The 25,226-nt window shown below is 39.1% G+C and overlaps 1 protein-coding gene across 6 annotated transcripts in view; it reads left to right on the top strand.

The window, feature by feature from the left end:
• Positions 1-25,226, top strand: part of MRTFA (myocardin related transcription factor A) — a 199,576-nt gene that overhangs the window by 60,774 nt on the left and 113,576 nt on the right. For all 6 annotated transcript variants that reach the window (XM_049693907.1, XM_049693909.1, XM_049693908.1 and 3 more), the window contains one exon: positions 14,681-14,942. In XM_049693907.1, coding sequence (XP_049549864.1) covers positions 14,681-14,942 — 262 coding nt within the window. The remainder of the gene's footprint in view (positions 1-14,680; positions 14,943-25,226) is intronic.

Below are 25,226 nucleotides of genomic sequence, written 5' to 3'. Positions count from 1 at the left end.
ACATGGGCTCCTCAGTTGCGGCATGTGATCTCTTAGTTTTGGCATGCATGTGGGATCTAGTCCCCTGACCAGGGATTGAACCCAGGCCCCCTGCATTGGGAGTGTGGAGTCTTATCCACTGTGCCACCAGGGAAGTCCCCAGGCAGTGCTTTAATGAGATGTTTTGCCGTCTTCAGTATCTGAAGGCTCACCAGAAATGTTATAATCTTTCTCATGAAACATTCTGTTCCTGGCACCAAATTCTGTATTAGGATTATGTTCAGCCATTTGTGATTCCAAAAAAGTAAAATAATAGTGGTTTTAAACATGATATAAGTTTACTTTCTTCTTACGTAAAAGAAGTCCAGAGATAGGTAACCCAGGGCTAGTGTGGTGCTCCACAGTGTCAAGGAACCAGCTTCTATTTTTGTTGCCTTGCCATTCTCAGCATGTGGCTTCTTCCTCATAGTCTGAGATGGCTACTTGCATTCCAGCACCTCATCCATATTCCAGGCAGCAGGAAGGAGGAGGGTCCAAAGAATAGTGTACTCAGTTCCTTTAAGGACATTTCCTGGAAATCACACTTAATACTTTTACAGGCATACCTCGTTTTATTACGCTTTGCTTTATGGTGCTTCACAGATGTTGCATTTCTCAGAAATTGAAGGTTTGTGGCAACCCTGCATTGAGCAAGTCTATTGGTGCCATTTTTCCAACGTGTCTCTGTATCACGTTTTGGTAATTATCGCAGTATTTCAAACTTTTCATTATTATATTTATTATGATGATTTGTGATTGATGATCCTCGATGTTACCACTATGACTCGCTGAAGACTCAGATGATGGTAAGCATTTTTTAGCAATAAACTAATTTAAATTAAGGCATATATATTGTTTCTTTAAGACGTAATACTATTGCACGCTTAATAGATTATAGTATAGTGGAGACGTAACTTGTATCCACTGGGAAACCAAAAAATTTGTGTGACTCGCTTTATTGTGATACTCGCTTTATTGCAGTGGTCTGGAACCCAACCTGCAATAGCTTCGAGGTATGGTTGTATTCATGTCCCATTGGCTCGAACTCATGGCCACATCTGGCTACAGGAGAGGCTGGGAAATGCAATCTGCATTCTGGCAAGCACTTAGCTAAAGTTCAGGTGTTCTGTTAGTTTCGGCATGCATGTGGGATCTAGTCCCCTGAAGAGGAGAAAGTGGATATTGGGCAAAACCTCCAGTGCTTCCCATAGTGATCCAGGTGAGGTTCTTTTGCTTTCTGCTTATTGGTCGTCTCTGGTATTTAAAAACACTCCTAATTCTCTTTCTGTTGTATTCTCTCTTTCATATCATCTAAAACTTCCCAGTTACTACATTCGGATGCTTTCATTTCTTTTAGATATAGATCACGAGTGTGCTTCCTTTCTGCTTCATTGATTTAGAACCTTTCCATTTTAAGATATGCCACCAAGACATTAGAATATTTCCATGCTGGTGTGCACTTACCTTTTTCTTTCTTTCTTTCTTTTTTTTTTGCTATACACATCAGGCTTATTGCCTGCACAGATGCCTACAAAATGCGCTGCGCTAACTGCTGACTGCTACTGTGTGTCTTAGCATTTTATAAATTCTACAGTCACTGCTCTTAGATGTAGCTGTAAAGTGGAGATTCCTGCAGTGCTTTGGAGAACACTTTTGCTGTATTTTATATTTGTTTGGGAAGTGGATTTCTTTGTCTGTACTCTCTCTTCCCTCTTTATTTCAAAGCTTTAAATATAATTGTACTGAAGTTAAAATCATATTTACTGATGTCTGTTATATTTTATTCCATCAGAACTTCTCAGCATCTCTTTTTAGAAATATTACTTGGCTAAGAGTAATACTATTTGAAACAAGAGGCTGTCAGAAGGGAAGAATAATGGAACATGACTTAGGAGCTGTTTTTATTTATTATTATTATTATTTTTTTTTGCGGTACGCGGTCCTCTCACTGCTGTGGCCTCTCCTGTTGTGGAGCACAGGCTCCGGACCCACAGGCCCAGCGGCCATGGCTCACGGGCCCAGCTGCTCCGTGGCATGTGGGATCTTCCCAGACCGGGGCACGAGCCCGTGTCCCCTGCATCGGCAGGCGGACTCTCAACCACTGCGCCACCAGGGAAGCCCCCAGAGGTTCTGCCTTGATTGAAGCCTTTAATGACCATGAGCAACTGAAAATGCATTTTTAAACACGAACTCTGCACTGTTTACTGTGAAGGTAATGTGAAGAGAAAGTGCTTTTGTATGGTAACTAATCTTGTCAGAATAGATTCATTTAATCAATAAGTTAGCTTTTATAGTTAAAGTGTAATCAGAAGGATAATTGATGAGAATGCTGGTGGTGTTTCATCTCAAATGCTGCAGTGCTGTCATAGATTGTACATTGTCCTGAGGGTTCCTCACTGTAGCACCAGTAGGTGACTAGGAGCCATAGCCTAGCCTCTTCTCCTTGACCCATATTGAAGATTCTAGTCTTCAATATACTTTTTCTGTAGCAGAAAAACCCAAATGAACTTTTGGGCCAACCCAATATTTGTGTTTGCTGTATTCCTACAAAATTGTGACAGTTTCTGGATTTTTTTCCTTCTTTTTATGGCAAAATATTTCATTCTCAGTGTTTTGAAATATTTGATCAAGAATTTAGGAAAATATTCATGACTCCTTTTATAAAGAGGGAACATATTCTTAAGATATGGGGAGAGAGCTCATTGGGAAACCTAAGGATGTGAGGCTCTGGCACTGGAAAATAGTGCTTCTCTTCAAACACTCCATTGTAGTGTGGAAACAAAGCACAATACTGTAAACGTCTTCCGTTTCCCCCAACTGCTGCCTGTCTTCATCATAGGTGAGTTTTGTCTCAACAAGTTTTTCATTCCAAAGGTAGTATGTTCAAAAATAACTAGTCTTTTTCATATTATTCATACCTGAACAGCATCACTAGGGCACATTTTCTATACTGTGGACTGGCAACATTTCAGGTTGTCCTGGCTTATTAATGGAGTGTAAGGTTTTAGTGTCAGAGTGGAAACGACAGAAAAATTCCTAACTTGAAAATTGTCTTATGATGGATTATGTAATTTTGTAGGTGAATACACAAATATGTTCAGATCATATTTAAATTTATTCAGATCTTTTATACATAGCATGTGGACTGCTGAACATCCGTCATTCTTTCTCTTAGAGAAGAAATTTTTTTCTTTTTTTAAAATTAATTAATCTATTTATTGGCTGCGTTGGGTCTTCATTGCTACGCAGGCTTTCTCTAGTTGCGGCAGGCGGGGGCTACTCTTCATTGCAGTGTGCAGTCTTACTGCGGTGGCTTCTCTTGTGGAGCAAGGGTTCTAGGGCGCACAGGCTTCAGTAGTTGTGATGCGGGTGCTCAGTAGTTGTGGCTCACGGGCTTAGTTGCTCCATGGCATGTGGGATCTTCCCGGGTCAGGGATTGAACCCATGTCCCCTGCATTGACAGGTGGATTCTTAACCACTGCGTCACCAGGGAAGTCCCGAGAGAAGAATTTCTAAAAGGCAGATAGAATTCCACAGTTAAAAATTGGAACATATTTAAACACCACAGAAAAGGGATCAGGAATCATAAGGAAAGCATATCTGTAGTGTTTGTGGGCATGAATATAGTTTAAGGAATGTAATGAAGTCATGTTGCCAAAATAGTGCTTTAAATCTTAAGCAGCCTTTTCTTGAGGAGCAGGGAATTGGAGATAGGGATTTAGGCAAATTGTCAAATTTCTCTTAAATGTTTGCAACAAAATGCCACCTTGTAGTTAAACTCTCTATACTTTTCAGGATACCTTCTCATAAAACCCTTTAAGATAACATGACAGAGAGTAACAATTTTTATTCAGAGTGACTTGCCCAGGGTCATATCACCAAACTCAGTGATTTAAGATACTGATATAGGTCACATAACTTTTCCCCAAAGCAACATTATTGTAATTGTTACTGGGGGCCAGGCAGAATGGTAAATTATACCAAACTCAAAAGTCAGGCAGCAGGCTAAGGTGAACAATTTCCCCTACAGTCTATTCTCTACACAGCTGCCAAAGTGATCTTTAACAACATGTGTCAGATCATATCACTCCATTGCTTAAAACCTCCCAGGGGCATCTAGTTTTTCCTAAAATGTATTTCTCCCCTCCTGTTCTGCTCTCTGCCCAGGCTGGTCTTTCAGTTCCTTGAAGATGTCAAGCTCATTCCCACCTCATGGTCTTTGAACTTGTACATGCTGTTTCCTCTGCATGGCTGGCTGCTGCTTGTCAAATTCTGGTAACATCAGATTGTGTAGTGGTTAGAGACATGGGCTCTGAAAGCTGATCCTCTGTGTTCCAGTTATTTAACCTCTCAGTGCCTTCGTTTCCTCACCTGTAAAAAATTGGATAAGTAAATACCTGTTAGTGTTGTGAAGGTTGAATACACACACATACAGTGCCTCACACAGAGTAAGTGCTCATTAAGTGTTGGCTGTTATAAAAGTCTCAGCTCAGAAATCACCTCCTCAATGAGACCTTTTTTTTTTTTTTTTTTGCGGTATGCGGGCCTCTCACTGTTGTGGCCTTTCTCGTTGCGGAGCATAGGCTCTGGACGTGCAGGCTCAGTGGCCATGGCTCACGGGCCCAGCCGCTCCGCGGCATGCGGGATCCTCCCGGACTGGGGCACGAACCCGTGTCCCCTGCATTGGCAGGCGGACTCTCAACCACTGCGCCACCAGGGAAGCCCAATGAGACCTTTTTTGAACATTTAAATTAACCTTCCTCCACCCCCCCCACATAATACTTAACAGTTACCTGAAATTATTTTATTGTGTATTTATTTACTTTTATTTTTGTGTCTCTCTTACTATAACGTAAGCTCCATGAAAGCAGGAATATTTTCTGTGTCTTGCATTTCCAGTTCCTAGAACAGTGCCTGCTCAATATATATTTGTTGAGTGAATTAATGGAAGCCAGATCCACCCCAGAAGGTCTTCTTAGGTGACATTAAGACTGAAAAGCAGTTTGTGTCACTCAGTTAAAGGTGTTCCCATGTGTACCCAACACCATTAAGTTATGGTCTAAGCTATGGGTATCTGGCAGGGGCTTGTAGAGAGTGGTGTGGAGAGGTAATACAAAGAAAAGTTGAGCCTGCAGATAAAATACATATCTTACTTTTCTTTATTTTAAATGTTTTTATTTATTTCTCCTGCTTCCAGCTGGTAAGTTCATGTCCTTTTATATAAGCCCTTAAGCTTACTTGTGTCTTTAAGTTTAGGGACAGCTGGTTGCCCCTCAGCATTATAAAGTTACAGCTTTATTGAGCTTCTTCTAAAATAGTGTGAGTAGAAAGTACCGATATGTAATTAGATACTCAGCTGTATATGATAATTTTAGGAGTCAGAGGGATGCTCTAAAACCAAAGTAGGCTATCTGAGACTAGGAATTCCTGAGTTATCAACAGAGTCAGGTATGATAGCATTTCTCATTCCCTTATATCTATACCTCTGCCTTTTCCTCTTACTAATACTATCACTACGCTTTTTGTTTTGTTTTCTTCCTATTCTTGTATTCCTTTTTGTTTCTATCCTTCTACTTTCATGTCCATATTTTCCTTCTCATGTATATGATGGAAACTCAAATGATGTTTCTATTATTTGGCTTTGGCTCCTGCACCCAGTACCCAGAATCAGATTGGTCATCCTCTCAGATAAATGTCCTCCTCCTTTCTTGCCTGCTTCTTTTAGTAGAATCACCGTTCTATCGGTCACTCTGGCTTAAAACCATGGAGTCATCTTGACACCTCCCTTTCCTCAGCCCCACAACCAAATACAAACATGTCCTATCACTTACAAATTCTGTCTCATTCATTCAGCATGAACTCAGCAAAGAGTAGAGTTTCTGCTCTGTGTCAGGTATGACTCCATGTTGTGTGTGACAGTTCCCATCTTTCTACATTTGCTACCCAAATTCAGGATCTCAGTAAATTATACTTTGCCTAGTGAAAGTAGCTTCGTAACTTTTTTCCCAACCTCATATTCCTTTTTTCCAATCCCGTATTTATTGTACTGCCTGATTAATTCTCTAAAACATGGTTTGACCATGTTATTCCCTACTTCTTTTTTTTTAAAAATTTTTATTTTATGTTGGACTATAGTTGATTTACAATGTTGTGTTATGTTCCCTACTTCTTAGAGTGAAACTCAGCTTGCTGTTCCAGTCATATCTCGTATATTGTACAAGTACAGTCTTGTACTTGATTGCCCTTTTAGAACATACTCCACACTTTCTCACATCCATGTTTTTGTTCATGCTGTTCTGTCTCCTGGAAGAATATAAGCTCCCTGAGGGCAGGAACTTTGTTTTATTCACTGTACTATCCCGTAGCACCCAGAACAGTACCTGGCATGTAGTAGTTACTCAGTAGATATTTATCGAAAGAATGAATGAGAAGTAAGTGAATTTTGTCAGTACTACCTATTTAAAAAAATTTTATTGACATATATAGTTGATTTACAATGTTGTGTTAATTTCTGCTCTACAGCAGAGTGACTCAGTTATGTATATCCTTTTTCGTATTCTTTTCCGTTATGGTTATCACAGGTTATCGACTATAGTTCCCTGTGCTCTATAGTAGGACCTTGTTTATCCATCCCGTATCTAATAGTTTGCATCTGCTAATCGCAAGCTCCCCACCCTTCCCTCCCCCACACCCCCTTCCCCTTGGCAACCACAAGTCTGTTCTCTGTGTCTGTGAGCCTGTTTCTGTTTTGTAATACTATCTATTTTTTATGACTCTTCCCAAACATTAATATTACCTCTCTTAGGAAGCCTTTTCTGATCTTCTGTGTATTTCTATTTAAACATAAATACCTACCTGTGACAGAACCTTTTTCCCTCTTTTTTTTTCTGTATCAGTGCTGGCTTTGATTGTGTATGTCATGTGGTTGCCATGAGATTAATATAGTCAGTAAATGAACAAATGTTTGTTCTTGTTCTGCGTCAAGTATGATATCTAGGTACTTGAGTCAAAAGGACAGTAGAATGGAATTCCTTTCCTCAGTGAACTTAACTGCCTAGTGGAGGATCAATCCATTTTAATAGTAGTAAAAGTAAGCAGTGAGAAGCAAGCCTGGGATCTTATGGAAGCATAGCCTTTTGGAAGGGGTTGGATAATAGGGAGAAGGGGGTAGGTTGGGGAAGAAGAGGCAGTTCTAGGCTGTCACAAGTAGAAAGCAACATATGGTGGGAGCAGTGGGTGCTTAAAGGGGAGTGTGAGAAATGAAGCAGGTACTCTGAAGGGCCTTGTGCTGTTGGTATTGAAGAGGCAGTACTATATTGTTACCTTTTATCTGTTTTGTTGGGATAAGAGGAAAAACTTGGATGACTGATTCCCTGTAGAATGATCAGGAGGTGCTGAAACCCTGAAGTGAGCAAAAGCTGTAGGTCCATGGAACTTTCTGGAAAAAATTACTTGGGAGGTAAGATTTTTGTTACGTGGAATGCCTTCCTACTTGATTGATAGTCTATATAAGCAATTCCAATTTGAAAATAAGTTTTTTCCTGAGAATTTGAAAGCATACTCTATTATGTCAGTTTCTAATGTTGATGTTAAGAAATCTGATGTCATTCATTGTATCTCACAGTGTTGTGGGCCAGGGATTTGGGTGGGGCTTAGCTTGGGGGTTCTTCTGCTCCACATGGTGTTTATTAACTTGGGTCCACATGGTGGCATTCAGCAAGTGACTGGGCGTGCCTGGGGGGTGTCCAGGAGTATACAGGCCTGACACCTTGGTGGGGATGTCTGGAAGGCTAGTCTTAGCTAGATCCCTTTTCTTTTCAGTGTAGTCTTGAGACCTCTTCTTATGGTCTCTCCGTCAGAGCAGTTGGACTTCGGGGAGTACAGCGCTCCCAAAGATCAAGGTAAAAGCTGCCAGTCTCCTTAAATTCTAGACCTGGAACTGGCATAGCATCATTTTCACTGTACTGCATTGTTAAGGCAGTCACAGCCCAGCTCAGATTCAAGAGGAGGGGAAATAGACCTCACCTGCCAATGGGAGAAGTGTCAGGGAATTTGCAGTCATCTTTAATCTGCCATACCACTCTTCATGTGCTTTCTGTTGTTTTGAGTTAGATTTGATATTTTCCTGTTTCTTGTACTCCTTGGTTTTGGATGACTTCTAAGATGAAGAGGGAGCAGAAAGGCCTTTTCTTTGCCATCTGTAGTAGCCTGAGTAGTTTTTAAGACATCTGAAGATAATGGGGATGGTGGTAACAGAGATAAGGGCAGCTAGCTAGCCAAGGCTAGATGTTTTCCTCACCTTTCACTGTAGGATCTAGGGCAGTACCTAGTACATAGTTAGCTCTCAGAAAATACTTGTTCTCAAATTCCTTTGTGTCAAATTATATATATATATATATATATATCTGTTCAGACAGTAAGAGTTTTAAAGATTTTGGTTTATCTGTTGAAGATAAATCAAGGAAAATAAGAGTAAAAATCTGTACAGTTAAAAAAGATTCATTAATTGATTAAAAAACACTTTATACAGAGAAATTTTTTTCAGAAGAGTAATATCATTTGGTTGTATGAAACTCTTTGTCATGGGTCATAATAAAAAATCATGTTAGTATATACTTTTTTAGAGTTATCAGCTGTCTGCCTGAGCTCTTCCATTTCTCTAACACATTTTGTGCTATTGCGTCTAGTTACATGTGCCGCTCGGCACCAGCAGAAGGCATGCAGCCCAAAAAGGGGGTGGGGTGGAGAAAAGATGAGGGGGAATCAAGCCAGCAAGAGAGGGAAACAGATGGGTTGTGGGAGATGACCCTGTCCCCATGTTGTTTTTGTTCTGGCTGCTACTGATCATATGTGAATCAGCAGCCAAAAGATTGGAGTTGGTGATCCTATGATGAAAAAGAAAGTTTGATTTTGGACTCAGTAGAATTATAAATTTACAACACTAAAACATGATGCAGATTTTTTCTTTTGGTTATTTTAATTTTCTTTCCTTTGAGACATGTCAGAAAGTATTTTGAGATATAACTCTTTAATTTTTCTAAATAATATGTGTATAATCTGAGATGACTATTACTCTTTTAGCTTTTCTTTTTCATGCAAGTTTTACAGTAAATAAAACTTTAGGCATATTTAGGAACTGGTAGAGGAGACTTAATCCATGATGGCGATTCCTCAACATTTTTGGATCTTGTCTCTAGATGGTCAGAGTTTACTAGGACTTTCTCCTGTGGGCTATTTAAAAATGAGTAGAAAGTCGTATGTTTGCTAGAGAAATAAATCTTCCCAATGTATATATTTCATGCTAAATATTCTCTCTTTTCTTTTGTTAGTGCTTATACTTGACTTTTGTTTGGCTTATTTTCTAAGGTCAAGATTAAGAAAACCTTGCTTTATGTCTCACCAAGTCTTCACTTTGTCCTATGGAAGAATCTTATTTAAAAAAAAATTTTTTTTAAACATTATAAGAAAAAAAAACATTATAAGAATGTTAGCAAACATACACCAATATAGAGAGAATAATAGTATAATGAATCTCCATATACCCAGTATTCAGCTTCAACAGTTACCAGTGTTCTGTCTCTCTTGTTTCATCTGTTCCTCCTGCCCCTTACAATTTTTTATGGAAGAATTTTATTGTAATACCATTTAATGTTAGCATTTTGAAAGGCTATATCCTGAAACTTTTGAAATCTTTAAATTAAATACTACTGTAGCATATAATTTGCCCAGTAAAAATGTTTGGTAAACTATATAGGTATGTAAAATTTTAAAATGACCTCTTCAAGCCCTTAATGATCCTATAAATATGGAACTTAATCAGTTACTAAGCCATTAAAATAAGTTCTGAATGGAACACTCAGTAAAACAGTTTTTCAAATTGCTTTTTCTTTCATTCCAGGCAGTGGCAGGCACAGTCATGGTCCAGGTCACTACGGAATTTAATATTCCTTTCTTTAATCTATTAAAAATGTATGAGTTCTGAAAAAGATCACTTTTTAAACGTCTTCATTTTTTCTTTATGCCTAGTACTTGACTTGGGTTGACTTTCTTTTAGGGCTCATAGTGCACATTTTCTTTTAAAAAAAATCATTTTTTTTAGAAGTACTGGTTATGTGCATTAAGTACATACCAGAATTACAGACGCATGCAGTTTAACTTCAAACTTCATTAGAGAAATCATGACATCATGTGATGGATGGATCTTTATTGTCTTTTAGGAGCAGTAACACATGTGAATGTCAGATCTCCAAATCTCAAAAATAATAATAATTTTCTAATTCAAAGTAATAGGAGGAAGGTTGTTCTGAATTACTGAAAAGTAAATTAAGGGACACTTTAAAGAATAGACAGTTTATTCTTTCAAGCTCAATGAATGAGTTAGTTTAGTAAATTATTTCTTAAGCAGAGATCTTGCCAAGCCATTAAAAAATTATTGTGGTAAAAAAATATACTAAAGTTACCATCTTAATCATTTTTAAGTGTATAGCTCACTAGTGTTAAGTATATTCACATTGTTGTACAACAGATCTCTAGAACTTTTTCATCTTGCAAAGCTAAAACTCTATGTCCAGTAAACACTACTGCCAGGCCATTTTTTAAAAAATTTTATTTATTTATTTATTTTTGGCTGTGTTGGGTCTTCGTTTCTGTGCGTGGGCTTTCTCTAGTTGTGGCGAGCGGGGGCCACTCTTCATCACGGTACGCGGGCCTCTCACCGTCGCGGCCTCTCTTGTTGCGGAGCACAAGCTCCAGATGCGCAGGCTCAGTAGTTGTGGCTCACGGGCCTAGTTGCTCCGCGGCATGTAGGATCTTCCCAGACCAGGGCTCGAACCCGTGTCCCCTGCATTGGCAGGTAGATTCTGAACCACTGCACCACCAGGGAAGCCCTGCCAGGCCATTTTTAATGGAAATGCGAAATATACATTTACATATTAACGTTGACTGTGTTATGTGCTAGTCTCTTTTGTAATCGTGTAAAGAATTATGCATTATGAGGCAGTATTTTAGTTTTTCTCTTAATCTGGTAAACACTATAAAATTAGTGGCACTCTTTTATCCTACCCCTCCCTCAAGTAGCATAAAGTATTTCTTAATCTCATACTTCATTATGGTATCACAGGTATCAGTGAAGTCTGAAATAATGGGATTTTGCTGTTTGGTTAAGGATTTTTTACATGAAACTATGATTCTACCCGAGCAAATTGGAGTACTTAAGTGGAATGATGTTTGCTGGTTCCTATCCTGACTTCCAAACGTTATATTTAATTTTTCTGTATTTTTTCATACAGTCTTCTTGTATTGTTCAGATTTTCCTCAAGACTTGCCTGTCTTGGTCCCCAGACAGTCTTTAAATATCTTTCATTTGCTTCTGTCTTTTTCAGACAGGCATTTACCAAGTGGCTGTTAATATGCAAATACTATTTGCAGGGTCTGTCTACTGTATACACACACAGTTGCTACCATCTCAGTTAAATTTCTCCATTTTCTAATGAGAGGTATGAACTCATATAATCTATAATGATTTAACAACTTTTTTCCAGTTTTATTGAGATGTAATTGATATATAGTACTGTATAAGTTTAAGGTGTAAGTAGTGACTTGACTTAACCTATATTGTGAACTGTTTACCACAATAAGTTTTGTTAATAGTCATCATCTCATATAAATACAAAAACATTTTTTTTCCTTGTGATGAGAACTCTTAGGATTTACTCTCTTAACAGCTTTCAGATATACCATGTAGCAGTGTTAACTCTACTTATCTTATAATTGGAAGTTTGTATCTTTTGGCAACCATCATCCAATTCCTCCACCTCTCACCCCAATGACTGGTAACTACAAGTCTGATCTCTTTTTTTTATGAGGTTTTTAAAATTTATTTATTTATTATTTTTGGCTGTGTTGGGTCTTTGTTGCTGCGCGCGGGTTTCTCCCTAGTTGTGGCGAGCGGGGGCTCGCTACTCCTCATTGCGGTGGCTTCTCTTGTTGCGGAGCACGGGCTCTAGGCACGCGAGCTCAGTGGTTTTGGCTTGTGGGCTCTAGAGCGCAGGCTCAGTAGTTACGGCGCATGGGCTTAGTTGCTCCACGGCATGTGGGATTTTCCCGGACCAGGGCTCGAACCCGTGTCCCCTGCATTGGCAGGCAGATTCTTAACCACTGCACTACCAGGGAAGCCCCCATGAGTTTGTTTTTATTTTTCTGTTTGTTTTTTAGATTCCACATAAGTGAGATCATACAGTATTTGTCTTTTTCTGTCTTATTTATTTCACGTAGCATAATGCCCTCAAGGTCTGTCCATGTTTTTGCAAATGACAGTATTTCCTTCCGTTTTGTAGCTGAATAATATTCCATTGTATATTAACAGCTGTTTATTGAAAACCTGTTACTGTATGTGAAGCTACTTTTCCTAGGTCTTAAGACGGAAGTTTTTGTTTTTTTTAATGAATTTATTTATTTTTATTTTACTTATTTTTGGCTGCATTGGGTCTTCATTGCCGTGCATGGGATTTCTCTAGTTGCGGTGAGCGGGGGCTACTCTTCGTTGCAGTGCGTGGGCTTCTCAATGCGGTGGCTTCTCTTGTTGCGGAGCACGGGCTTTAGGCGTGTGGGCTCCGTAGTTGTGGCTCGCAGGCCCTATAGAGCGCAGGCTCGGTAGTCGTGGTGCACGGGCTTCGTTGCTCCGTGGCATGTGGGATCTTCCGGGATCAGGGCTCGAACCCGTGTCCCCTGCATTGGCAGGCAGAGTCTTAACCAAGGTGCCACCAGGGAAGCCCAAGGCGGAAGTTTTGATACTGTCCTCCTCCTGCTTTCCTTTAGGACTCAATTAAGAGTGGTTTTTTTTTTTTTTTTTAACTCACACCTCAGTGCCATCATCCATGTGCGCATGTATGTGTGAGCACGCTCATATGTTTCAGGGTGGGGAGGGTATTGAGGACTCTTTCCTAAGGAGTTTGGGTCTCAAAGGATTGTTAAATATCATAAAATTGAATTTTTTAGCCTGAAAAGGCTGCTGTTAAGGAAAGCAAATACTCCCTTTCAGGGTCAGTGGCAAAGAAAAAGCCAGATGGATTAATCATGTATAACAGTTGTTTTTTCCCAGTACGCATAGAGACATGGCTTAAATGATGGTAAGTCATAGGCAAGATGGGAAAAAATTTTTTGAAGTTCAGATTCTGGATTTTCTTGGTAAACATTTGTTATTTTTTAATTCCTAAAATTGTTCAAACCCTCAAAAAATTCTTTTCCCGATGTTTGCCCATACTACCTCTTAGATTATTGAGTTCCTAATATATATATATATATATATATATTTTTGAACTTGCCTCACTTTCTTTCAGCATTTTTGGAGTAGAGAATCCTTCTTAATGTCTTTATTCTTCCTAATGTCACCCCCCCCTTCTTAATTGGTCTTATCTGATCTTTTCCATTCCATTTTACATTTTATGAAGAGCAACCAGAACTACAGTCAGGTTTGGGCACATTATAGCCTTACGTGAAGGTAGAATGTGATGGTCCTTTTAGTTTTCAGTGCCTTTCTTCATTTCATGGCTTTCCAATATTTTGTTGGTTTCTTAATCTGAAGCAGATTAAAGTCCTCACTAAAGTCTGCAGGGAACTCCTAGGTCCCCTTTTTAGATTAAGAATTATAGCCTTTTCATTATAAAAGCAATATGTGTGTTTTAGAGAAAATTTGGAAACTAAAGAAAGTAAAACTTTTCATAGTCCAAACAAACAAAACCCATTTTGTGTTTTGGTAAATTCCCTTACGGTCTTTTTTTCTGTGTATAATATTTTTATATGAATATGTGTTTTTATCTTTTTTTAAACTTAATTTTAGATAAACGGTTTCCACATTTTAATTTGTAAAAATTATTCTTAATAATTCCACAGCATTTGGTGGATGAATATAGTCTTAATTCCCTTAACCATTAATTCCCTTGTTGTTAAAAAGACTTTCAAATTATTTGTATTCTTTTTCTTTCTTTTTTTTTTTTTTTTTTGCGGTACGCGGGCCTCTCATTGTTGTGGCCTCTCCCGTTGCGGAGCACAGACTCCGGACGCACAGGCTCAGCGGCCATGGCTCACGGGCCCAGCCGCTCTGCGGCATGTGGGATCTTCCTGGACCGAGGCATGAACCTGTGTTCCCTGCATCGGCAGGCAGACTCTCAACCACTGCGCCACCAGGGAAGCCCTGGGGATTGTTTTCTTAAAGAAATTTTCTCCCCTGGATTATGTTGGTACAATATGATACTTTAATACCTTGTACTCATTAAGTATTATTTCACAAGATATTTTTCCTTAGTAGTTGGAAGGTAACATTTATCTCATAGCTATTTCTCCTTGACCACTATTTCCTTTTATCCCACTAGACACGTGTGTGTGTGTGTGTGTGTGTGTGTGTGTGTGTGTGTGTGTGTTTTATTTTAGTCGTACATTATCCTCCTGAGTGATATAGTTGAGGACACTTATCGGACTTGAAATCTCATGCACTCTGTGAGCATAGTAAAAATTTAATAATGATGCTAGTTTACTTTACAAAAAGCTTTTAAGAATAGTGGTAGCTCACCAGTACTATAATTTATAATAATTAGTATTCAGCATGTATTCAGTGGAATAGTCTTTTTTCCATAACTAAACTTTTAATTTCTCCTTCCATTTCCAGGTTGCCATCACGAAAGCCAAGGTGGATTTCTCCAGTGTAGTGTGCCTGCCCCCTTCCGTCATTGCTGTGAATGGGCTGGACGGAGGAGGGGCTGGCGAAAATGATGATGAACCAGTGCTGGTGTCCCTGTCCGCGGCACCCAGCCCCCAAAGCGAAGCTGTTGCCAATGAACTGCAGGAGCTCTCCTTGCAGCCCGAGCTGACCCTAGGCCTCCATCCTGGCAGGAATCCCAATTTGCCTCCACTTAGTGAGCGGAAGAATGGTGAGTAGATATGGAATTATTGAATTGCCTGATTTGAACCAAGGTCTTCATGTTTCTAATGTCATAGATCCTTACTTTATTTTATGTCTCTTGAAAGTTTCTTATAATCTTAATATTTCTTATAAAATAGAGAAATGATAAGTTTAGGTGGTCATTGTAAGCCCAACATTTCTTGCCTGGGTTATCATAATTGGTTTCTGGGTTTTTTTCCTACTTCTTTGCTTCTCCCCATGTAATATTTCTCATTTTGTAAACCCATATACACATTTATTTAATACATATATTAATTGGAGAGGGAGAACTATATTGTATGTGTTCTTCAGAAACTTGTGTTTATTGTTCAATATTTATTTTCCCTGTGAGTTATTAAAGGTATTCTGTATTTTCTTATAATCTAATCTGTGAATCACCATTTATTGAATAGTTCTTCTTTACCCTAGTGATATTTTTTTTTGGCTGTGCCACGTGGCATGTAGGGTCTTAGTTTCCTGACCAGGGATCAAACCCATGCCGTCTCAGTGGAAGTCTGGAGTCCTAACTGCTGGACCACCATAGAATTCCCTTCCCTAGTGATCTCTAATGCCAGCTTTATTCTGTTTCTCTGTGTACAGGAGTTAGTTTTTGGGCTCTCTGTTGTTTCACTGATCTCTCTATCTCCGCGTCTTTACATCATTTTAGTTACTGTTGCCATCTGTTAGGACAGCTCTCCTTGCCTTTTTCTTCTTCAAAGTTGTTTTGGCTAATCTTGGCCTTTTATTTTTCCATAATTTTAGAATCAGCTTGTGAAGTTCTACAAGAAAACCCATTGGGGTTTTCTCATCCAACATTTTATTATGAAAAAATTCCAACATATGATGAAATAGAGAGTTTTACACTGCATACCTTTATATCCACCACTCAGATTCTACCATTAACATTTTATAATATTTTCTTTATAGTAGATCTGTCCATCCCACTGTCCATCAATCCACCTTATTTTTTGGATACATTTCAAAGTAAATTGCAGACATCAGTATATTTCCACTTTATTGAAGTATAACGTTGATACAGAGTAACACAAATTGTAATCATCCTGGTTGTTATTACAAAGTGAGTACACCTGTGCGTAATTACTATTTAATAAAGAAATAAAATATTTCCAGCACCCCAGAACCACCCCTTGTGCCTCTTTCCAATCAGTACTCCCTCTTCCTGATCAGACGAAACTACCATCCTGACTTTTAACACAGTAGTTTAGTTTTGCTTGTTTCTAAACTTGATATAAATGGAATCATGCTGTATGGTTCTGTTGGTGGCTTCTTTTATGTTTTTGAAATTCATTTGGGTTGAATTGTGTGTGGCAATAGTTCATTTTCATTGCTATATAACCAATCCATTTTATGAACGTAATTTGTCCATTTTTACTTTTGATGGATATTTGGTTTATTTTAGTTTGAGGCTCTTATGAATCATGCTGCTGTGAAGTTCTTGCTGGGATTTTGATTTGAAATATATCATTTATAGGTTAAGGGGGAGAATATACATTTTAAATATTGGGTCTTCCTGTCCATTAGTTAGTATTATCTCTCCAATTAAATAGGCTATCTTTAATATCTACCCACAGATTTTATAATTTTTTCCATAAAGGTTATGCAAATATTTTATTAGGTATATTCCCTGGTATCTTTTTTGGGGGTAGACATTATAAGTGGTATATTTTTATAAAATATTTTTTGTCTCTTTGATACTGGGGTTTAGAAATACCAAACCTTTTCAAAACTCCTCTGGCTTTTCTACATCTCTGCCCTCCATTTGGGAACCCCCCTCCCCAAACCCCACCCTGCCACCTTCTTGCTAACTCTTACTTGTCCTTCAGTATTCTGTTCAGACATCACTCCCTTTGAGGAGCCTGTCCTCACTCATATTCAGTGTTACATGCCCCTCTTTGTGTTTGCCCAGTTGCCCTTTGTCTTCGTACTTCATCACCCTGTGTTGTAATTGGAATTCTCCACCCAGTGGGCCTTTGAAAACTGAAATCAGACATTGTCACACTCCTCTCTCAGAACTCTTCAATATCTTCTCATGAGGCTTATAATGAAATCATAGTTTTTACGACATGGTCTTGGTATCACCTCTCACCTGATTTCTTTTTTTTTTTTTTTTTTGTAGCTTAAATCTATTACCTCACAGCTAACCCATGAACAACATCACCTGATTTCTTACCTCTGTTCCCCAGCTCACTCTGTTCCAGCCACACTTACTTTCTTGTTATTTCTTGAACATATCAAGTATGCTACTGCCCCAGGGCCTTGATACTTGTGCTGTTACTGAAGTTCCTGCACAAATGTTATTTTCTCTGGGAGGCCTTTCCTGCCTATCTTATTAAGATAGCACCTCCCATTACTCTCTATCCTGCTTTGTTTTTCTTCTAAGCCCTTATTATGACCTGTGTGTGTGTGTGTATGTGTTTGTACATGTGTGTATATATGTTTGTTGTCTGTATTTCCCCTCTCTGATAGTACATTTCATGAGTCCAGAAACTTTGTTTTATTCACAGTATATAGTCAACTCCTGGCTCATAGTGGGCACCCAATAAATATTTGTTGAATAAATAGATGAATGGTTTACTTGTTTGTGGCAAGAACTCTGTTTTACATGCGTAGTGGGAAATGTAATGGAAACTCAGGCATTTTTTATTTTGGGAAATAGTGGACACTCAAGCAGTTTTCTTGTGTTCTTTTCCCATTTATAATTTCTACTTGTTCACCCAAGATGGCAGAAAGTTCAGCTTATTTATACGTTAAGGGGAAAGAGTCCAGAGGGACAAGCTGGAGACAGAAAAGGGGAAAGGATAACTGATGGAGCATTGTTCCTGGGAGATGCAAGAGGATGGGATCCAAAGGCATTGGCTCTGCCTTGAGTGTGAGTGGGGACCAGCATTCCTCTGGGATGGGAGGAATGGCAGTGAAGGTGATGACAGACAGCAAACAGCAAAACTGTCATATCTTGGGCAGGAAGTAGAGAAAATTGGTGCTGACAGCTGTGATGGTCTCAGTGGAGTAGAAGGCAGCTGTTACTGTTGAGGCAGAGGTGTTGGTGTATCTTCAGCCTTTTTTGTCTCAGCTCTTTGCTATATAAATCAGCTGATTTTTCCCCCCATTTTGAACAACAACAATTCTCTAACCTTCCCTTTAAAGTCAAGCTCCTGAAAGAGTAGTTTACAGTTACTGTCTCTCTACTTTCCCACATTCCAGAGACTTCACTGCATTCTGGCCTCTGTCCCTACCTCTCTTCAGAAACTGCCATTGCCAAAGTCATTAGTGCTCTTTTTGTTGTAGACCAAATAGGTACTCTGTGTTCTATTTGACCTCTTTGTAGCATTTGACATGGTTGGCTATGCCCTCTGACTGAAACTTTTCCTCCACTGACATCTGTGACACTACTCTTTACTGGCTTTTAAAACTCAGTTTTTCTAGCCACTCCCTTCTCTGCTCAGATCTTTTACTATCTTTCTCTGCTCACCTCTTAAATTTTATTACTCTCCAGTGTTCAGCTCTAGAGCTTCCTTAACTTCTTACTCTATATCTTTACCTTGAATGGTTTCCCCCAGAACTCTGGCTTTAACCTCCATTATATGCTATTGATTCCATGTTATCTTTCCAGGCCAAGTCTCTGCCCTGAGCTCCAGACTCATATGCTTGGCTGTCTGTTGAACACCTTCACTGGATGTGCCACAGACTCAGTACGCTCAGAGCTAAACTCATCATCTTACCGCTGTTCCTACTGAATTCGTCATTGTAGAAATTGGCACCACCTTCTACCCAGATGTTCAGACCAAGGGGTTGCTTTGTTTTGTTTTCTTTCTGAATGAAATCTTTAAGGGTTTTGTTTTATTATCAGATAAAGTATAGGAAAAAAGAAAATGAAAATTCCCTCATGATTATACAGTTCAGTGATAGCTAATGGCAGCAGTTAATATATTTTCTATCAGTTTTTATTTGTTCATTCGTTTACTTTTACACATATATACTCTGTATAAATTGTTTTCATGTAATATTATTTTATGAGATTTTACTATATCATTCAGCTATATTAGAAAACATTTTTTCTCTGCTTGATATTTGTATTGTGTGTATACAACATTTAGCCAGTCTCCTGTGAGACCTTTACCTTGTTTTTATTTTTTTATGTTATAAATAATACTGTAGTAAGCATCTTGGTATATAAATCTTGCAAGTAACTGTAGGACAAACTCCCAGAAGTGGATAAAAAGATAAGGACATAAAGAACATTGTGTCCTTCTGGTCACAGAAGAAACGTGTTTGGGTATGAAGTTTTTAATTTTTTGAAGTCATTATTTCCAAATTGTCCTCCAGAAAGATTATAACATGCTATTTTTAGAAGTAATTTTTTACTCCATTTCCTTTCTATCTCCTTTATCTTTCCTGCCAGCCACCAGTCACCAATTTTTGTAAATTCCACAATGGTCATATCTACTGAATTCATTCTTTTCTTGCCATCTTTACAGCTGCCACTTAGTTCAGACTCTTTTTTTTTTTTTTTTGCGTTACACGGGCCTCTCACTGTTGTGGCCTCTCCCGTTGCGGAGCACAGGCTCCAGACGCGCAGGTTCAGCAGCCATGGCTCATGGGCCCAGCCGCTCCGTGGCATGTGGGATCTTCCCGGACCAGGGCACGAACCCATGTCCCCTGCATCGGCAGGCGGACTCTCAACCACTGCGCCACCAGGGAAGCCTGGATGAGACTCTTAATAATGTCATACTTGGATTACTGCAAGAATGGCCTTCTAACTGCTCTCTCCTTGTTTCTCATCTTGTCCCTATTGCCAATGGGATGATCTTTCTAAACCATAAATGAGGCTACTGCTCTCCTGCCTGAAATCAGTTAGCGGTTCCCCATTTCCTCCCTTTATGCTCCTCATCTTGGCAAACCTTCATAGCCAGTTTCTGCCCTGCCTCTCATCTCTTCCCGCTCACAATAAAATATTTGGGATTTCCCACAAGAGACATTTCCACATCTCAGTTCCACTTCATGTCCTGTTTTTTCTTCCTGGAATGGCCTTCATCCTCTTCTTCTGGCTAATGTTACTTTCTAGTCAAGAACCAGGGTAAGGGCTTCCCTGCTGGTCCAGTGGCTAAGGCTCCACACTCCCAGTGCATGCTGCCTGGGTTTGATCCCTGGTGAGGGAACCAGATCCCACATGCCTCAACTAAGAGTTTGCATGCCACAACTAAGAGTTCTCATGCTGCAACTAAAGATCCTGCGTGCCGCAACTAAATATCCCGTGTGCTGCAGTGAAGATCCCACGTGCCTCAGCTAAGACCCCAGCACAGCCAAAAACGTAAATAAATATTAAAAAAAAAAAAAAAAAAAGAACCAGGGTAAGGTGCTGCTTCCTTCAGGACTTCTTCCGTAGACTCCCAACTTAGGTTAGGGGTTTGCCCTTTGTGTTCTTCCTAAGTACCCTGTGCATAATTATCTACTTATTTGTTATCATATTTGACTAGATGAGAAGCTTTGTGAAAGCAGGAATTATGTCTGTCTTATTTATTGTGGTATCCTTAGTGCCTAGCCAGAAACTAACGTGCTAATCAATCAGCAAGGGTGCTTGTTAAACGCAGATTCTGATTCTCTAGATCTGGATGAGGCCTGAGAGTCTGTATTTTAAAAAATTTTTAAATTTTTATTCATTTATTTTTAAAATAAATTTATTTATTTATTTATTTATTTATGGCTGCGTTGGGTCTTCGTTGCTGCATGCGGGCTTTCTCTAGTTGCAGTGAGTGGGGGCTACTCTTCATTGTGGTGCACAGGCTTCTCACGGAGGTGGCTTCTCTTGCTGCAGAGCACGGGCTCTAGGCGCACGGGCTTCAGCAGTTGCGGCTCGTGGGCTCTAGGGCGTGTGGGCTTCAGTAGTTGTGGGGCACAGGCTCAGTAGTTGTGGCACACGGGCTTAGTTGCTCCGCGGCATGTGGGATCTTCCCGGACCAGGGCTCGAACCCGTGTCCCCTGCATTGGCAGGTGGATTCTTAACCACTGTGCCTCCAGGGAAGTCCTAGACCAGAAGTTTTAACTACTTTTTTAAAGTTGAAGATCTCTATAAATTTGAAATTTTATGTATAAGTCCAGTGTGTAAAACGGCTGCTCCAGTTGACTGGAATCTGTATGGAGGAGGCAGAACCCCACTTACTTGGCATCCTGCCCCTCAGGCAGCTCTTGAAAGAGCACAAGTTGAAAACTTCTGATCTAGATCATCTATCTCTGTTAGTTTAAGCTATGTCAGAGCCAACCTCTTCAGTTGCTAGAATGGTTTCCTAACTGCCAGGAGCCATAAATTGATTAATAGTGACCTTGCTTATAAGAGAATGTGGATACTTGAAACTGACAGACAAACATAACAGTCTGTACAGCATAATTACAATTTTGGCAGGCAAAAATAACCCCCCCGAATTGAAATTTTATTCAACATTAGAAAGGAAACAGTGGTGAAATACTGGTATTAGAATAATGCTGAAGGGGAGGGGAGGGGCTTAATAAAGAAATAATCTATAAGAAGTTCGATGACTACAGAAAAATACCTTATATGGTAGAATGTATGTCAATGGCCAAAAATACTAATTGCTTAGCAGAAATCATTAAAATAACTGTCAAAATCAGATTCTGTTGTTTTAGGGAGAAAATAGGAATTATTGATCAAGTTAAGAAAACTAGGAAGTTGCAGAGTAGCTGTTTCCCTGGTGAAACATCTTACTGTTTTCTTTTTTGTTCCATCCAGCAGCCAGCAGGTGAATGTCTGGACAGGGGCATGTTGTTAGTATCTAGTTGCAGTGCTTTCCTGGCCATAACTGGGTCTTCTGTTTGTGCACCTTAATGGTGCTTCTTCCTATGAAAAGGAGAAAAAGGCTGGATGTACTGGTAAGAAAATCATTGTTATATTTTACACTGGGTCTGCTTTGCATGGTTATTAGTAGAGAGGTAAAGGTAAGAGCAGAAATGGAAAATCCTCAAGAGGATTATGGAATTGGAAAGTGTGGTGTTCTAGAGCAAAATAAATCATGGGGTTCGAGGTGCTTTTTCATGGATGGTGTACTGTGTGTTGAAAAGGTGGAGTGAAGTTTTACTTTTTCTCAAATCTCTTTCATTTAGAGGCATATCTTATATGGAAATTCATTGATTGAGCAAGGGTCCTTACGGAGCAATAGGCAGTCACGGTCCTGATACCTCTATTTCCTAAACAGAGCAAGTTGGGACCCTACTGAGAGGAGGTACCTTAACCCAACCTTTATTGGCCTAATTGGAAAAAGTTGGCAGAGACGTTTCAAGGTGTATTTTTAAATATTACTTGTCTGTCTTCTTCTAGGCTGAGCACTTAGGTCTAAAAGATAAAATTGATGTACCTTTGGATCCTCTCCAGGCTGGGCTTGGAGAAGTCCAGAAAAATCTCTCTGATGATCTAACCCCATCCCCTTTGGCCAGCTGGCACACATTGAATGAATGTGTCATAATGGAGAATTCAAGTTTTACTTTGCTTCTTCCTTTAATGGCGCAGTGCTCTTTGGCTGTCTTTTCCTTACATATCCACCCCTTCTTTATACTAACTGATAAGTCTTTCAAGTATGAATGAGTTTCAGAACTGGCTGAGACTGCATAAGGTGTATTTTCAGGAGCCTCTAGGATGGGAGCTGAAATACCATTTACTCCTTTTTCTCATTGCAAATATATTGCATTTCAGTTACCTTACAGGCTTTTGTGGGCAAGCCTGAGAATTTTGCCATAATTCATATTTCATGTGGGAAGGTACATTCCATATTCCAAATGATCAAATTACAAATGAACTTTTGGAATATAATCCATTTATAAGTTGAGGACTTGGTTATATCCTAAGAGGTGTGCCTCTTGACGTTTGAGAATTATGGATTTAAGACACAGTGTATAGTAATTACATGGAATGCATTACTCAGAAGGCATTATAGACAAAAGTTAGATAATTTAATGGATGACAAGTTCATAAATGTTTCTAAGAGAAAGCTGGCATTTTGGGCATTGTATTCTTGGCCTTTTATTTTATCCTTGACTTTTAAACGTTTATTTCAGGTCAGTCATTTGTACCTTCCTACAGTTCTGCTACTGTTCATTGCTGTGACCAGTATGGAAATAATTATTCAGCAGATATTTATAAAGTGCCTACAGTAAATGAGGCACTGAGGAAGATGTTGAAAGGTATACAGAAGAATAAGTTGGACCATAGCTAGTAGTTTTTGCCTTCTCTCCTGTTCCTTTGATGAACAAACCATTAATTAGCTCTTTTATAAGAGCTAATCAATACCAAATTTCTTTGTTTTTCTTTCCCACTTTAGGTACTACAGACTAAATTTGGGGCTAGTCATCTGTTTATGGGGGATAATTTTGGGGGTCATAGATAGAGGTTGATAGGAGGCAAAATTTTTAAAAATGGTGAGATTTACCTTTCCTTTTTCCTGCTTGGTCCCCCTAGCACCCCCTAGATAGCTCTCCTGCACTTCTTGTGTTCTAGTTAACAAATCCATGTTTGTTTCTTAAAGCCAATGAGAACTTTGTAGGACTTGAATTTTTGTATTTTGCATTCTCATTATTGAGAAAGTACTTTTCTCCAACCCACCAAGGATTGAGTAAATAAAAACTTGAAATATCACCCACAAGAAATTACTTTTATCTACACCTGTAGGAACCTTTACTTCTGAATCACAGATTGTTGGTGATCCAACAGATATGAATATACTTAGAGAAGAATGGGACAGAACATTTGAAATTAGAGCTGCATAGCTGAAAAAGCTTCTTACACTAATTGCCCCCCCCTCAGTATTAGATTGGTGATACATATTTTACCATTCATGTCTTTTTTTCTTTTTTTGGCGGGGGGTGGGGGAGGATAATAACATACATACAGAAAAGTGCATAAATCATGATAGTTTACAGAATAACCATAAAGCAAAGAGCTGTGTAACCACTACTCCGCTCAACAGTAGCTCATTGTAAACCCCAAGGAAGCCTCCCACATGCTCTTTGATTACAGCACCATCTCTTCTTCATAGGAGTAACCACTATTCTGACTTCTTGAAAATCATTTGTTTTACTTACTACAAATATATTCCTAAACAATGTAGTTTAGTTGAAGTTTATATGAACAGAATGATTCTGTATTCTTCTTTTGTTCAGTACATGTGCTATTCATTTATGCATACGGCTTTAGTTTATTCATTTTCATTACTGTATAGTGAATGCTCCCATGGAAAATTATTCCATAATTTTAAAAAATCCATTCTTCTGGTGAATATTTGGGTAGTTTCCAGGGTTAGGCTATTACAATGTTGCTGTGAATGTTCTTTATGTATCCTGGCGCATGGGTACATGCATGTATACATAGGAATGGAAATTCCTATACATATATATAGTAACACAAAATTACTAGGTAAGATTAAATTCTTTTCCAAAGTGGTTGTACCAGTTTATATACCCTCCAGCAGTTTATGGAAGTTCCCACTGCTCCATATCCTTACCAACACTTGGAATTGTTGGATTTTTAATATTTACTACTCTGTTGGTTATGTGAAGGTATCTTACGATGTTCTTGATTTTCATTTTACTGTTTTCTAATGAGGTTAAACATCTCTTCTTATACGTACTAGCCATTTGGATTTCTTTTGTGAAATGCCTAGTGACATTTTTTGCCTATTTTTTCTACTAAAGAGCTAATAGGAGTTCTTTGATATATTCTGAATACTAGTTTGTTGTTGCTTAAATGTGTTACAGATACCTTCTCACACTCTGTGACTTTCTCATTCTCTTTATGGTATCTTTTAATTAAGGATTTCTAGTTAGTTTTGTATCTTAATTTTTTGTATGGGGGTAAGGTAAGGCCCAACCGGATGTTTTTTTCCAAATGGATTCTTATTTACTTACTTTTAAAAATTTATTTATTTATTTATTTATGTCTGTGTGGGGTCTTCATTGCTTCATGTGGGCTTTCTCCAGTTGCTGCGAGCCGGAGCTACTCTTTGTGGTGGTGTGCGGGCTTCTCACTGCGGTGGCTTCTCGTTGTGGAGCACAGGCTCTAGGCACGCGGGCTTCAGTAGTTGTGACACACGGGCTCAGTAGTTGTGGCTCGTGGGCTCTAGAGCACAGGCTCAGTCGTGGCGCACGGGCTTAGTTGCTCCGCGGCATGTGGGATCTTCCCGGACCAGGGCTCGAACCCGTGTCCCCTGCATTGGCAGGGAGATTCTTAACCACTGCGCCACCAGGCAAGTCC

Source organism: Orcinus orca, chromosome 11 (genome assembly GCF_937001465.1).
Source record: "Orcinus orca chromosome 11, mOrcOrc1.1, whole genome shotgun sequence".
Taxonomy (NCBI): domain Eukaryota; kingdom Metazoa; phylum Chordata; class Mammalia; order Artiodactyla; family Delphinidae; genus Orcinus; species Orcinus orca.
The sequence above is the reverse complement of the archived record's forward strand: the minus strand, read 5'-3'. Positions and strand labels throughout refer to the sequence as shown.